Consider the following 15362-nt stretch of genomic DNA (forward strand, 5'->3'; position numbering starts at 1 on the left):
TGGGTTAAAGCCTCTGCCTTCAGCTCAGGTCATGATCCGAGGGTCCTGGGATTGAGCCCCACATCGGGCTCTCTGCTCAGCATGGAGCCTGTTTCCTCCTCTTTCTCTGCCTGCCTCTCTGCCTACTTGTGATCTCTGTCTGTCAAATAAATAAAATCCTTAAAAAAAAAAAAAAAGAAAAAAGAAAAGATCATTATATGGTACTTTAGAAGTAAAAGGTACCACGGGAAATTTTTTTTTTTTTTTTTTTCATTTACTTGACAGAGAGAGAGATCACAAGTAGGCAGAGAGGCAGGCAGAGAGAGAGGGGGGAAGCAGGCTCCCTGCGGAGCAGAGAGCCCGATGCGGGGCCCGATCCCAGGACCCTGGGATCTGGACCTGAGCTGAAGGCAGAGGCTTTAACCCACTGAGCCACCCAGGCGCTCTGATAACCTTTATCTGACCCTCAGCCTCTACCTGCCCTATTGGTGCTCCCTATACAAGAATCAGCAGAAATGGGCTTGGGGACACTTAAGGTCTATTTGAAAAATGGGGGGGGGGGGGCAACAGTTCAGGGCGTGGCTAAGAGCAGAGTCTTTATGCATATTGGTATCCCAGCTCTGTAGCTTAGCGGGTATATGACCTTCAGCTGGGTACGGTCGCTCTTAATCAGGTGTACAAAGTAATATCTTCAGAGAATTGTGGCAGGTAAGGTTATCCCTGTCTAACTCAGGGACTCTTCAATAAATGTTTGCAGTCTAGCAAACTTCTAGAATGATCATTGCTAGAAGGAGGAGGAATCATTCCCAGCCAGCCAAAGAACTATAGGACCCATATTGCATGAGCTTAGTGGTTCCAGTTTGCAAAGGGCATGCATATGTTTTATGTCATTGGGTGCTCAGTCACCCTATGAAACGGTGTCATTTTCATCCCCACTGCAGAGATGAGAAAGCTAAGACTCATGTATGCTTCCCTGGGCATTTATCTAAACCTTTTAGCTTTTGTCGTTCTCCCTCTCTCCCTGTTTCTTCGCTCCACATATCCCAGCTTCGGAATGATGAGGGACACAAGGGTCAGGCTGTAGGACACTGGCTGTATGTCCAGCACTCGTCATCACTCTGTTGCTCTTGACCGGTCAACAGTGGGTTAAAGACAGGAACATCGACCTGGTGCATGACACAGGCCCTTACCTGAGAGCACGTTTGGAGCTAGCCCAGGGTACCGATGGCCCTTTCTTGGGGAAATTGTAAGTGGCTTCTGTTTCTAGCAAAAAAAGAGCCCCTCGCCTGGGTGGCTCAGTGGTTTAAGCCGCTGCCTTCGGCTCAGGTCATGATCTCAGGGTCCTGGGATCGAGTCCCGCATCGGGCTCTCTGCTCGGCAGGGAGCCTGCTTCCCTCTCACTCTCTCTGCCTGCCTCTCTGCCTACTTGTGATCTCTCTCTGTCAAATAAATAAATAAAATCTTTGAAAAAAAAAAAAAAGAGCCCCTGTGATCCAGCCTCTTCTCTGGGAGAAGAGGCAGTCCCCAACCACTTAGAGTGGCAGTGAGACTTCCCAGTAGGGTAGGACCTGAAGCCACATCCTTGGCACCCCTGCCAGCTTACCCAGAAGTGTCCCCTTGTGCCTTATGGCATGCAGTCACCGATCTTGAGAAGCTGTGACAGGGCTTTTGTTATAATTCTCTGCGCAGAAGGTAAGGAACACATTAGCTAAAGACCAAAGCCCAGATTGGGCCTGAAGGTCAGAAACACATGTCTAGACCTAAGTCTTCCCCCAACCCTTTTCCTGTATGGCTTTAGTCCGCTCCCACTCTCTGAGCCTCACTTATCTATGTGGAACACAACAAATCCCATGCCAGAATCTGAAATCTCAAGAGATTCCTTCCAGCTTAGAGTCGTCTGCATGACGGCCACTGAGAGGTGGGAACGGTAAATGCTTACCTTGTAAGGCAGACGGGTCTTCGGAGATGTGGTCTTCCCAGGAAGATGTTACCCAGGATTATTTCATAGGCCCTACATCACATCACAAGCGGGCTTCCGAGAGAGAGGCAGAGAGGACACATGCAGAAGAGAGGAAGAGGAGGTGAGACGAGGAAACACAGAGCAGAGTGACGGGGCCGCCAGCAAGGGAGTGCAGGCAGCCGGCGGAAGTAGCAAGTTGCAAGAACCAATTCTCCCCTTGGGCTTCCAGGGGGAGGGTGGCCCTGCCACACCTGAATTTCAGCCCAGGGAAACTGCTGTTGGGCTTCTGACTTCCAGAAGAACGTGGAATTCATTTCGGTTGTTTCAAGTCCCCGTGTTTGCTGTTTGTGGCCGCAGCAGCAGGAAGCGAAAGCACTGCCCTCTGTGTCCCCGGCCCCTCGTCTGTCCTTGCTGCCCATCTGCCCATCGAGCCTTGCTGTCTCACTTGGTGCCTGTTCAAAAGAACAACAAGACGCTTGTCTTTCTTTAAACCTGCAGGGAGGCAAAGTACTCATTTAGCGTCAAGTTCTCTGTTCCTTTCAACCTGGCATCTGCGGTCGCCCCCAACACAATACGGCCCCCGCCCTCGGCTATTTTCAGTTTCTCTTCATCCTGGGAGTCGGTTTCCAGCCAAGTCTCTGACATCAGGAAAGATAGTTAATGACCTTGAGATCATCGGTATGTGAGTAAAGAAGAGAACATTCATTTAGTAGCGCTAAGTGTATTCATTCAGTGAATATTTGAGCATTACATGCCAGCATGGGGATGGTGACAGTAGGGAAGCTGACAGGACAGATACTGATTCTTATGGAGCAAGCACTGTGGTGGACCACAGTTGATAAAACCTTTATGTCTACACTCAAGTTTAAATTGCAGCAAAAAACTAATTTTCCAGGCCTGTTAACAGAGCATCAGACCCGTGTTTCTGCTGGGAGAGCTCTCTCATTGCCTATTCCTTGGCTCGAGCTTCTGCAGAGGGTCCTGGGAAAGCATTTTTAGCATGAGGACCACTATTGGGGGCGAAGCGGTACAGAGCTTGGGTCATGACTGGTCCCTTGTATTTCTCTAAATTCCTCCAGGATGTGCCCCGTGCTTTCCTTACCCCAGTCAGCTCAGAGCTTTGGGATTTGAGAAGAAGGTTGAAGAGCTAAAAGCACTATGGGGAAGAAGGAAGAATATTTGAATCCTCCCCTGTTAATTCTGTTCTTTCCATTACTTCTCTATATCCCAAGTGACCTCAAGAGAAAAAATAGCGCTCACCCTACCGTGATCTCCTGCACGAACCCCTCACTCGGAGTGGGAACCCAGCTTCCTGCACCGAAATAGTGCTCCCAGCCCTTGGTGACTCCAGTTGAAAAACTCATCATCTCTGAGGTCTGTCTTTTCTCACCCCCCCACTCCGAGGTACTGCAATTCAGAATTCTACTGTTTCTGACGACTTCTTCCCCTCTCCTCACATCCAAGCCACCAGCAATTCCTGCTGTGACTACTGGGACAGTGTGTGGAGTCTGCCCGCTGCTCCTTACCTTCCCACCTTATACCCCCAGTCTGTTCACATGGGGGCCCGAGGGAGTGGTTTTTTTTTTTTTTTTAATTTTATTTTATTTACTTATTTTTTTTAATATTTATTTTTATTTGTTTATTTACAGCATAACAGTGTTCATTGTTTTGGCATCACACCCCGTGCTCCATGGAGTGTTTTAATACATAAGATCACACCCACATCATCCCTTGCTTAAAATTTCCCATGTTCAGAATAAAATCCAAAGTCCTCAGCAAGACCTAGCAGGCCCTGCGTGATCTGGCACCTGCCTTCTTTCAGAACTCCTTTCTTTCTCTTTCTTTTTTTAAAGATTTTATTTATTTATTTGACAGAGATCACAAGTAGGCAGAGAGGCAGGCAGAGAGAGAGGAGGAAGCAGGCTCCCCACGGAGCAGAGAGCCCTATGCGGGGCTCGATCCTAGGACTTTAACCCACTGAGCCACCCAGCCGCCCCTAGACCTTCTTACTTATCATTCTCTTGGCTCTTCGGCCCTGCTCATTGCTTTGACATTTCTCCATGTTCCAGTGTGGAGGGAGGCCTTGCCCCATCATCCCACCTACAAAGCGCCATCCTTCCCGTAGGGGTCCCTGTCTGCCCCCGCATAGCAGTTCCTTTGTAAATCGTCCGTCTTGGGCACTAATGGTAAGCTCCATTGAGACAGTGAAGGAGACTCCTCTCCACAGCCTCGGTACCCAGGATGGTGTGAAGTACACAGTGGTGCTCAAAAAATGCTTAACAAAGGAAAGAAGTCAAAGGTCAGCCAGTGATCAATGGGGAGGACTTTAACCTTCTTCCAGCTCTCAGAATCCATGAGTCTGTGAAGGCTGAGCTGCCTGGATTCACAAAATACCATTTATAACCAGGTGGGAGGATCAGGAAATTTAGTTGGTGCTCCGCTTCTGAGACTGAATTGATTTTTCTCTTCTTGATTCCTCCCTGTGAGGACCGCTGAGGGCCGAGGAAGGTGCCCAAGACCTTCTCTGCAGAAAAGGCAAGGAATGCAAAAAGGCATCAAGGCATGCCTCTCGTCTCTGTCTGCAGCAGAGGTCTCCCTCTTCATCCACGTGGTTGCTGGACATTTAAAAAAGTCTTTGCTTTATCCAGTGGTCTTGGTCTGACAACCTCTTTCTCCTGAAGTCCTCGGTTAAATGCTCTTTACTCTGGGCCAATTTCGTGGCTCCCAGACTGGGTTATGTCAGGCAGTTCTGCAATCTCATATTTGCCCTTTCTTAGCGCTCATCCCATGCCTGTCAGCTTTTACCATTAGCTGCCTGCCTTGCCATTCTGAAGGCACCAAGGTTGACCCTGTTCTCATTATACTCAAGGTGAATGACAAAGTCACAGGGACACAGTAGGTGCCCAAAAAGTATTTGTTGAATTAACAACTGGATTTTTATGCTAAGCAACCAAAGTGACAACATAAATTACACACACACACACACACAAAAGAAATGTGATTGATGATTGACTACTTATCACTTCCCTGACCCCAGCATCAAAAGCACCACACTTTTTTGGACAGTATTTTGTGGTCAGCAGTAGGTGGTAAGGACAAGAGGTTAATGGGACATTTGCTGCTGGAAATGATCTGATTATTGGGCAGATTTTTCAGAGCCATGGACCTGGGTGGCTCTGTAGAAACCATCCAAGGAAGGCAGTGAATCAGATTTTGTTCGGACCATCCTCAGTGTGCAGATCGTGATCTTTTCTAGAAGTTGTTTTATCAGGAAGTTCTTCTATACAATTTTCTCACAAGCTCTCTTCTTGTAGTCTGAGCCCTTTATTTTCCTCCCACGGAAGATAAAGCCCAACTAAAGTTACAGGAGGAGGAATTAGGGAAGGCTCTCGTGTTCTGAATATTTTTCAACTTCTCAATTTTCCTTTCTACAAAATGGAAATAATATCTATTTTCTTGGGACTTGGATAACAGCAGTTTGAACAGCTGAGTATTTAGCATGTGAAATGTTGATGGGCACAATTGCCTGCATCACATAGTCTAAAATGCGCAGATTTTTAAACTAATAGAATTTCCCAACTTGCATTTTCAGAGCTAAAGCTATTGACCCACCCAAGTGGGGGATGACATTCTAATAGGGCTTATGGTTCCACACATCGACCAGTCAGCTGCATTACTGGGACGGCTGAAGCTAAAGGTTCTCAGGGGACCACCAAACAGAGAAACTGAGCCATGCACCCTGAACAGAATCCTCATCCTGACTTCCTAGAACTGGGCTTTGGAGACAGAACAGTCGACTTACCATGACCCAGCTCCCGTGTGTCCTCCCGGGGCCTCCACGGCACCAGCTCCTGAATGTCACAGCTTATGAAACCACAGCTCAAGTCATGGGGAACAGATAGGAGGATGGGTGATCTATATTTTGGTGTTGAGAGGGATTTAGATCATCTGAACTTCAGGAAGTTTTTTATGCAGTAGTTTTAAGTTGAGAACATGTATAAAGAGCTGGATGTCTTATTTGGAAGCGAATTATCCACATAAAGGATACCGGATCCCGTTCTGTATTTCCCAATTGAAACTTTAGGACCAAGGTCAGATGGTGAGGTGAGCCTTTGAAGACAGGGCTTTGAAGGCAGGGCTGTCCTGACCAGGAACTCGGGCTCACCACCCCTCAGCTCTCTACCTTTGAGTATGCCGCTGCCCAGAAGTTAGGAAAGGGAATCTAAAGCCATTGGTTGTTTTGTTTTGTTTTTTTTTAAATATATTAAATCTCAACCAAAAGGTCAATTGCTGCTGTAACAAATAACCACATACTTAGTGGCATAAAACCACACAGATTTACTGTGTTATAGTTGTAGAGATCAGAAGTCCAAAATGGGTCTTATGAAAAATCAAAGTGTGGGTAGAGATGCTTCCTGATGGAAGAATAGGAGAGAAAATCCATGTTCTTGTCTTTTCTACCTTCCAGAAACCTGAATTCCTTGACCTGTGGCCACCTCACTCTGACCTCTGCTTCCATTGTCCCTTCTTTCTCTCTGGCTCTCCTGTCTCTTCCCCTTATAGATGCCTGTGTGATTAGATTAGACCCACCTGGATAATGCCAGATACTCTCCCATCATAAGACCCTTCACATAGTCACACCTGCGAAGTCCCTTTTGTCATGTAAGGTAACACATTCACCCGTGCCAGGGATGAAGACCTAGGCCTCTTTGGAGGGGAGGATATCATTCCATCTATCACAGGAGACAACTGGAACTACTTGGAGTCTGTATGTTCTTTACTTCCTTTCTCAAGACCACCACAGTCTGCCTGGTGGTGTCAACTAGGGCCACCTAGGATTCCTTTCCCCTACTTCTCCTTCCTCTGCCCAGGTGTAGCTTTTACTGAAGCTTCAGACTGCCGCGGCTCACTGCACTCACGACCTTGCCAGGCCCTGGTCCAGAGCCAAGTCTGTATTGGTGTAGTTCTTATCAGTGCTGCCGCCAAATATTTCTCTCCCCTCCCACCGCCTTTTTGGCAGATGATGGATGCACAATTCTTACGTGAACGCTTATGTGGGAAGGTTCGTGTGATTAGCTCTGACCAGTGATTTGTTAATGACCTTTAGACTAGGATGCCGTGAGACCTTTTAACACCTTCTCTTTTCCCTTCAGTACAATAGTCAGCAATGTTCAAGGTGGATGGACTTGCATTTGGTGTGTACAGGACACAGGAAATAGACCTTATTGTAGCCACCCCCATAGCTGGGGATCATTTGTTACTGCAACATGTTACCTAACTTATCCCAACGGGTGCATTTTGCAAGGGTTACCAGGAGGTAAAAGAGAAGAGCAAACAGCACAGATCACTCCTACCTGATTCTTTCTGTTTGCCTGTCTCTGTTCACAGGCCACATACACTTCCCTATATCTCTGGTGAAAATGTCCATTAACCCTGTCTCCGGGCTTGGTGGGGGGTTCTGATCTGAGGAAGCAGAGAATTTAGTTTCTGAAGTGTATGTGATAATGTACCCAAAGACTTTGATCCCACATAGCCGACTCTACATCAGCTGAAATGAGAAAGCTCTGCAAGTATGATGATGGGCGGCTGAGGGGAGAGAACAGGGTGCTACACCATTGAACCGCGATCATACTCTTTATTTCTTGTGCTAAGCCCTCACAGTGGAAGTCTGCCTCTATCAGGGCAAGCACAGAGTGGGAGAGAATTTGGGAATTTGATGGAAACTAGTAGGGAGTCATGCAGACATCCTGGGGAACAGGAAGCCATGCCAGGCACTCATTCCTGGAGGCTCCTTGTTTTGCAATCTTTAGATGCCCTCGCTCACCCTGCTCCCCTCACTCCAGTGCTTCTGCAGCCCTGGCCTGAGGCCAGAGATTGCAATTAAGGTTTAGTTCCCACCGGCTGGAAATGGAAGTCTAGCTCAGCACTAGGGGGACACCAGGCAAATGCCTGCAGGTGACCATGGGAACTTTACATGCATGTTTCATGAAACGTTATTGTAACCTGGGTTAGACATTGGTCAGTTTCTCTATAACCACAGCAACCACATCCCGGTGTTCCTCTGGGCTGTCCAGGCATGAGTTCCTACAGGCCAGCCTCAGGACCCGTCGCCTGCCAAAGTGCGTTGTTCCTATGGCAACCTGCAATCTGGGTCCGAAATACCCAGGTTAAAATTCTGCTATTCTATTTGACTCTGTGTGTTTTCAGTGGAGGATGGCCAAAATGAGATAAAAAGAGGGGTTCTTTTCTAAATTTGTGCATTTTCTTTATCCAGATGATCAATTCTTGTCAGTAAGAATAATTGAGGACCTTCTCTCCTAAAGTGTCTGTTTAGAAGGAAACTACTGTTCCGGCAGGATTAGCCGAAAACGAAGATGGAAATCCTTTCCAGCCATTGTTCATTTGTTTTTTCTTTTATTTCTGAAACCCTGCAGGGCGAGCCCTGCTGAGACTGACTGACAAAAAGCTTGAGCGGATGGGGATTGCCCAGGAGAACCTCCGGCAGCACATCCTACAACAGGTGCTCCAGCTGAAGGTGCGCGAAGAAGTCAGAAACCTACAGTTACTCACACAAGGTATCCTGCTGCTGCCTAGTGGGTGGATAGAAGGGGAGGATGGGAAGAAAGAAACCCTTGCCATCAGGACAAAGGGGAGCCAGGGAGAGACTATTACTGTGTCTTTGCAGAATTTCTTCTATTAAAAAAAAAAAAAGGTACATAGATTTAAAGGCCACTTCCCTCCTAAAACTCTTTTTTATAGGTCACTGGGGGAAGGATGCCAAGTAATGGATGAGCAAATGGAATTATCTGATGACCTAATTTCAAGGACATCCCATAGAGTTGGATAGGTTGTACACTGCACAACGCCAGAGATAGGGATATATTTGCACCCCTAGAGTTGTACGGTGCGGCCCAAGCTCCCTTAGTCTGACCACCAATTCTGAGGGAGGCCTTGGAATTTGCGTGACTCCATAGTTCATACGATCATGAGTGGAGTTTTTGTTGTTTCATTTTACTTTGCTTTTCACTGACTAATGGGAAAAAAACAATTTAAAGGTATGTGGCTGTATATATATGCATATGAACACATACACTCTTGAGAGATTTTTTGAGAACTCTATTTAGCATCCTGAAAATAGAATCATTCCTTAAAAATAGACTGTAAAGAATTTAAGCCCGGAATATTATGACCATGTAATTCTAAACAAGGATCATAATTAATTTGATATGTGGGGAGTGCTTCAGAGACCTATAACAGGAAGTGGCCGAAAAAAGCTGGAATTTGCAGAAAACTCTAAGTTGCAATGTATGTAACTCATGTGTCTACATAAGCTTTGGTTGCTACCAACCTCCACTGGCTATAGCCCTTTATTTATTTTATTTTCATGTCCATTACACACCATTTTAAGTGAAAGGAGGATAAAATATGTATTTTTGAGAGCTGGGGGTATTTTTCAACCTGTAGAAGAGTGTAACTGCATGCACACTGATGTTGGAGAAATCTGGGTCAGCCAAGTTTCATGTTATTGCATTTAGATTATAACCCAGTAATAGGCCATTTGCCTAGAGAAAGTGATGTACTGCCTAAAGATGACTGCTCTAGAAGGATGAATGCAGACTTGGAGTGATAGGAAAATAGTGTGTTTATTTGATATGCATTATTTGCCTTTGTCTCCAGGGGCTTCCAGTGGTAAATTTATAGATACAAGTACTCTGAGTGATTTAAATTTGAATCTGACATACTGATATACTTTTTAGTTTCTTGGAAGAAGTAAATAGAGATTCAAAGAGTTATTATAAGAAAGTCTATCCTAGTGCTGTTTACAAAACTGAAAAATTATGAACAGCAATATGGAAAGAAACAAATAATTCTGCTTAAATTCACAAGCTACAATATAATGCCGTCATTAAAATTAAATCTTCCAGGAATACATGACAACATGGGGAAGTACTAGAAATAAAATAGAAGAGATAAAATAAATAAATAAAAAAGAAGTGGGGGTGGGTGGGAAAGACCATGTAAAAATTTTTATTTACAGTATGAACCAAATGTCTTAAAAAGAACATATTTTTATATGTACACAGATAAAGGGATGCCGGTGAATGTGCCAATGTTTTGATAATGGTTCTCTCTAGGTGGTGGGAGTGTGGGTGATTTTACTTGTTTTCTTTATATTTTTTATATTTTCCAAATTTTCTCATTTGAATCTGTGTTATGGTTATAATCAGAAAATAATGCACATGTTTTAAGCTTCAGTCACATGCATCATTGTGCCAGGTTCTGGCTAGCGTCTTGAGGTTTTCTCCGCTCTGTTGTTTTCCTCCTGTGATGATATATAGAAAATGAGACCTAAACTCATCTCGTGTGCCTCAGACTCTTTTTGTCCCCTCTGCTACTGTCAGCCTGCAGTGTGTTTGCTTTGCAAAATCATTTTCTACAGCTTTCATTGCCCTAGATGCATAATATATAAGGTTTTTCCTGAGATAGTACTCAAGTCTATTAAGCTAAATATATGTTTGTGTTCTGGGAAGGTAATGCTAAGTTCAGCCTTTTCAATTCGGTTGTTGTCACTTTCTTTAGCTTTGAAAAGCTGTGCATTTTGCATTCTTTCATTCCACTCCCTTTAGAAGAGATCACGTTCACTAGCTCTTGGATATTCTGTCTGCACTCATATTACCTTTTTTATTGCTTGTCCTTTACATGTTAATGTTCAAACTCATTTCATGCCAGGCAGACTTCAGAAAATCTATAGCCTTATTGAAGTGATGGTTTCTTTTTCTTTTTTTTTTTTTTAAGTGAAACAAAAAAATTGACAAGTTGTTTTTATGACTGATAATAGAAGTTCTAAAGACAGCTGGGGTATGCTTAAAATATTTTGGGTCCGGGTTTGTTATAATAAAAAAAGGAATGCTGTTCCACCCAAGTAAGTGACTGGCCTAACAGATACATCATATGGAAATTCACTGTGGAGGCGATACGTGATTCAGTATTGAATATTTGATTCCTTAACTCTGCAAATATTAGTCAGTAGAAATAATGTGCTGAATAAGTCCAAAGATCTTAGAATGCTACTTAGCTTCTGGAAATCCCTGAACATGCTTCTAAAGGAAATAATAGCTAAGCCTACTTCTCCAACTTCCTGATGGCTGTTTTAAAACTGGTCTATTAGTTCTGTGCCAGTCATGTTCACACTGTTGGCCAGGAGCCCCATGACAGGAATAGGACTAAGATGGTCCCGAGAGGACTGGGGAAGTTCCTGCTGACGACTGTGGGTCATCTGAACACAGGGAACATGGACTTTCTACTCTGATTTTTCTTACTCTCCTCCTTCCAGATGCTGACCCAGAGACAAAAAACTATGAGGTATTTTAAAAATGAGCATGCGGACTCAGTAAATACATTGGTTTATAGGCACTAACAATGAATCTTGACCAAAAAAATCTTTTTTTTTCTTTCTTTCTTTATTTTTTTTTTATTTGACAGAGAGAAATCACAACTAGGCAGAGAGGCAGGCAGAGAGAGAGAGAGGAGGAAGCAGGCTCCCTGCAGAGCAGAGACCCCGATACAGGGCTCGATCCCAGGACCCTGGGATCATGACCTGAGCCCAAGGCAGAGGCTTTAACCCACTGAGCCACCCAGGCGCCCCATGACCAAAAAAATCTTAAAACAGTTCATTATCTAAAGCCAGAACTATCCTTCAGTTAAAATGCTGGCCTCTGATTTCCCTCCTCTTATTCACAAGGGCCCTGTAACTACCTACATTTGTGAGAATCATAAGCCACGCCTGGCCCTGCTCTGAATGTTGTTCCCTTGGAGATCATTGAGGTGGTTTCTTCCTCCATATAGCCTGTGGTCTTCTGTGTCTTGTCCAGGAGGTGGCCAGGATGTCAGTTTGGTGGGCCTGCTGGTTTGCGCATTCCTGCAGACAACTTGCCCCCATCTCCAGTTGTCTTGGGGAGAGCCGTATGGACTGGAATCATCATCGTTCTCTCCCACTTGATTCATGAGAGATGGGAGAAAGGTTCCTTATGTAACACAGAGCAGGGGTGCAAAATACCAAGTTAATTCATAACCGAGCATATGAGGGGCATCTCTACCTCTTTTCTACAATATTTCCTACAATATTTGTAGGAAGAAAAAGACCCCGAGGATACCAAAATCTGACCATATCTTATGTGGGTAATGAGTTTTAAATGTTATTGTCTATACATCACTGCACTAATTGTCACATCAAGTCCCGACAGTTACCCGACCGTGATCAGTGCTCTTGTCAGCCCTGGCGTACATCTGGGGACCCGGGATGAAGAACCGAAGTAACAGACCCAGAGTCAGACAGCTAGTAAAGAGCACAGCACAGGTCCATCTGATTCCACCGGAAGCTTCAATCCATTACGTTTCAGCACCTCGGATCCGTCCGATGGGGCTAGTAATTCCTATTTCGTGGTGGTGCTCTGACGGTTAAATGGAATTTTATGTGGAAACCATTTAACATAGTTTATGGCATGTTCTGTGAAAAGGAGTTGGCAGAATTTTTTTTTTTTTTTTTTTGGAAAGGGCCACATGGATGTATTTTAGTCTTTAGGGGCCTATCTGTGACAAGTACGACGTCACATAAAAGCATCCACAGATAATCTTCAATGAATTGAAAAGAGCAGTACACCAATGAGACTTAATTTACAAGCGTCGTTCGTAGGTCCTGGTTTGTGGACTCCTGCGTTATAAGGGCAAAAGTGCAAACCTTTACCATCATTATCAAGATTCTATTTTTATTCTTAGTATCTTCCCTTTTGAGTTGTAAATGCTTCCCTCATCTCAGGAACATGATATATATATATATGATACATATACATATCACACTCCTGGGGTGTCCTTTTCAACGTCTTCCTTGGCTACAAGGACGTGGATAGTGTGAAAATGTACTCACAACTGTGAGGGTGGGGTTACTTTGGGCAGTAGAAACCAGTATCCAAACTGGAGGATAAAGCAGACGAAGGCAGTAAACGGCACCAAATGCCTTTTTAATGAGTGCCTACAAAGTGGGGGAAAAAAAAAGAAGAAGAAGAAGACAACCACGATTGTTTACCAGGACCGCGCTTAGAGCTCATTAAACATTAATGTTTCCCGAAGGACTTCTACATTGTCCAAATATATGTGGCAAATTTTAGTTAAGAATTGCATGACCAGAGGACTTTCCTAGAGCTTCATCTTTTGGAAAGACACAAATTAGAAACACTACTTTCTAATCCAAGAAGACTTTCCAGAACCATGTGTCCAGATTGGGTATTTTAGTCCTGTCACCCCCACAGTGATACTTCAGCAACTGAAGTAGGCCATCTGATCTGAAATAGGCCATCTGGTCCACCACATTGCTTAAAGAAGGAAGTCTTTGTAGCACATAGCAATAGACTCTTTGAGAACATTTTTCCGATCTCATTTTATAGTTTTGGGCTCCAAGACCCAAAGAAGATTAGAGAATAGTTCATGGTTACACAGCTGGTTAGTAGCGTAACTGAAACTAGATCCCTGTTCTCCTAATTCCCAAACCAGTGTTCTTTCTTCCTTATTGTTCTCAATTAAGGTTTAATTTATATACGGTAAATGCACCATTTTTAGTGTACAGCTCCACAGCTTTGGACAAAAGCATATAGTTGTGTAACCACCACCACAGTTAAGATATTAAATAAAAGTTCTGTAATTCCAAAAACTACTCTTCCTGGTTCCCCTTGGTTGTCAACCCCTTTCATTACCCCAGCCTCTGTCAACCACTGCTGTGTTTTCTGTCCCTTTAGTTTTGTCTTTTCCAGAACATCGTAAGTGGAAACAGAAAGTCTGACTTCTTTTACTTACTGTGATTCACAGAGACTTACCAGAACTGTGGTGTATATCACTAGTTCATTCATTTTAATTTCCTACTATTCCACTGAATGGATATCCCACAGTTGGATATACCACATTCTCCAGGTGAGGGACATCCGGGTTGTTTCCAGTTCTGTAAATACTAATAAACCTCTTATAAGCTTTCATGTACTCGCTTTCATATAAACATGAGTTTTCACTTCATTGGCTGAGTATCTAGAAATTGCTGGGTCGTATCATAATTATATGATTATTTTCTTAAGAAACTGCCAGGCCAGTATTCTTAGATAATAAAAGAAGAAGAACAGTGTTAAAGGCTGACTTTCATACATACAGAAATATTGTAAGTGTTCTGAAAATCGTTCCATCTTTGTAGAAGTCTTACCTAACACTTCCTTGAGCTACCATCATCTTAAGAGGCCACTGTTTTCCTGAGAGTTTCTAGTAAATTGTCTCAAAATAAATCAAGGCCAAATATGTTTATAGTTCACTTGTTCACTTAACTAAATTTTTCTTAGCATCTCAGTTGTCATTAAGACATGCTTTCTTTACCAGGCACCTGGGTGGCTCAGTCAGTTAAGCATCTGCCTTCAACTCAGGTCATGATCTCGGGGTCCTGGGATCAAGCCCCATGTCGGGCTCTCTGCTCGGCAGTGGGCCTGCTTCTCCCTCTCTGTCTGTCTGCTGCTCCCCCTGCTTGTGCTCACTCACTTTCTCCTTCTCTTTGTCAAATAAATAAATAAGAAAGAAATGCGTTCTTTGTCTTTCTTCTGAGGAAGATAATTATAATAATAATTCCAGCTCCTGGGAAAGAAAACTTGAGCCAGTCAGATTCCCCTTTTATGCATATGTGAGGTATGTTTGATGCCCCGTTCTAGTATCTTCCAAATTACACTCTTTGAATTTCCAGTCTTCCCCATGTCTTTTATTTAGTGGTGCTACTGGTGCTACAGATCTGGTGTTCACACGTGTGTTCCCTTCAGGCTCAACTCTTCTGCCTTGTCATTGGTTGACACTGAGCTTTACCTCCCTGGTGCTCATCTGGTTGAGTGAGCCTGATGTCTCGGTTCTCCTCCTCTTTTTCCCACGGCTCCTTCTCTGATCGATTGCAAGCCCCCTTCCTCTCTCACTCCCTGAATGTTGATGCCACTTGGGGAATGCATCCTCTTAGCTCTTCTCATTGTGCATGCTCTCTGGAGAATCTCATCCATTGTCCTTGTTTTAACCATGCCCTCTTTCACAGTGATTGCCAGGTACATCTTAGACCACTATGAAGCTTCAGATCTTTAATCCCTAAAGGGCATGAACTCTGAATATTCTACCAATATCTCAAATTAAAAATGTTCCTTGTCTTCCTCACCATCTCTCCAGCCCATTCTTCCCCCTGTATTTCTTCTCAAGGTTAATGCCATTACTCATTCCATCACCTGATGTAAAAGGCTCAGCATCACCTGACCTGTGATTACTCCTTCTCCCTTAGCACCCCTGTGTAATCAGTGACCATATCTTCTGAATTCTGCTTGTAAAATGGGTTTCCAGTCTTTTCCTGCCTCATGACAGTGCTAGC

The 15362-nt window shown here is 44.1% G+C and overlaps 1 protein-coding gene across 2 annotated transcripts in view; it reads left to right on the forward strand.

Moving 5' to 3' along the window:
* Positions 1-15362, forward strand: part of SAMD12 (sterile alpha motif domain containing 12) — a 389138-nt gene that overhangs the window by 209109 nt on the left and 164667 nt on the right. For both annotated transcript variants that reach the window (XM_046017068.1, XM_046017062.1), the window contains exon 4: positions 8374-8514. In XM_046017068.1, the coding sequence (XP_045873024.1) occupies positions 8374-8514 (141 nt within the window). The remainder of the gene's footprint in view (positions 1-8373; positions 8515-15362) is intronic.

Source organism: Meles meles, chromosome 1 (assembly GCF_922984935.1).
Source record: "Meles meles chromosome 1, mMelMel3.1 paternal haplotype, whole genome shotgun sequence".
NCBI lineage: Eukaryota > Metazoa > Chordata > Mammalia > Carnivora > Mustelidae > Meles > Meles meles.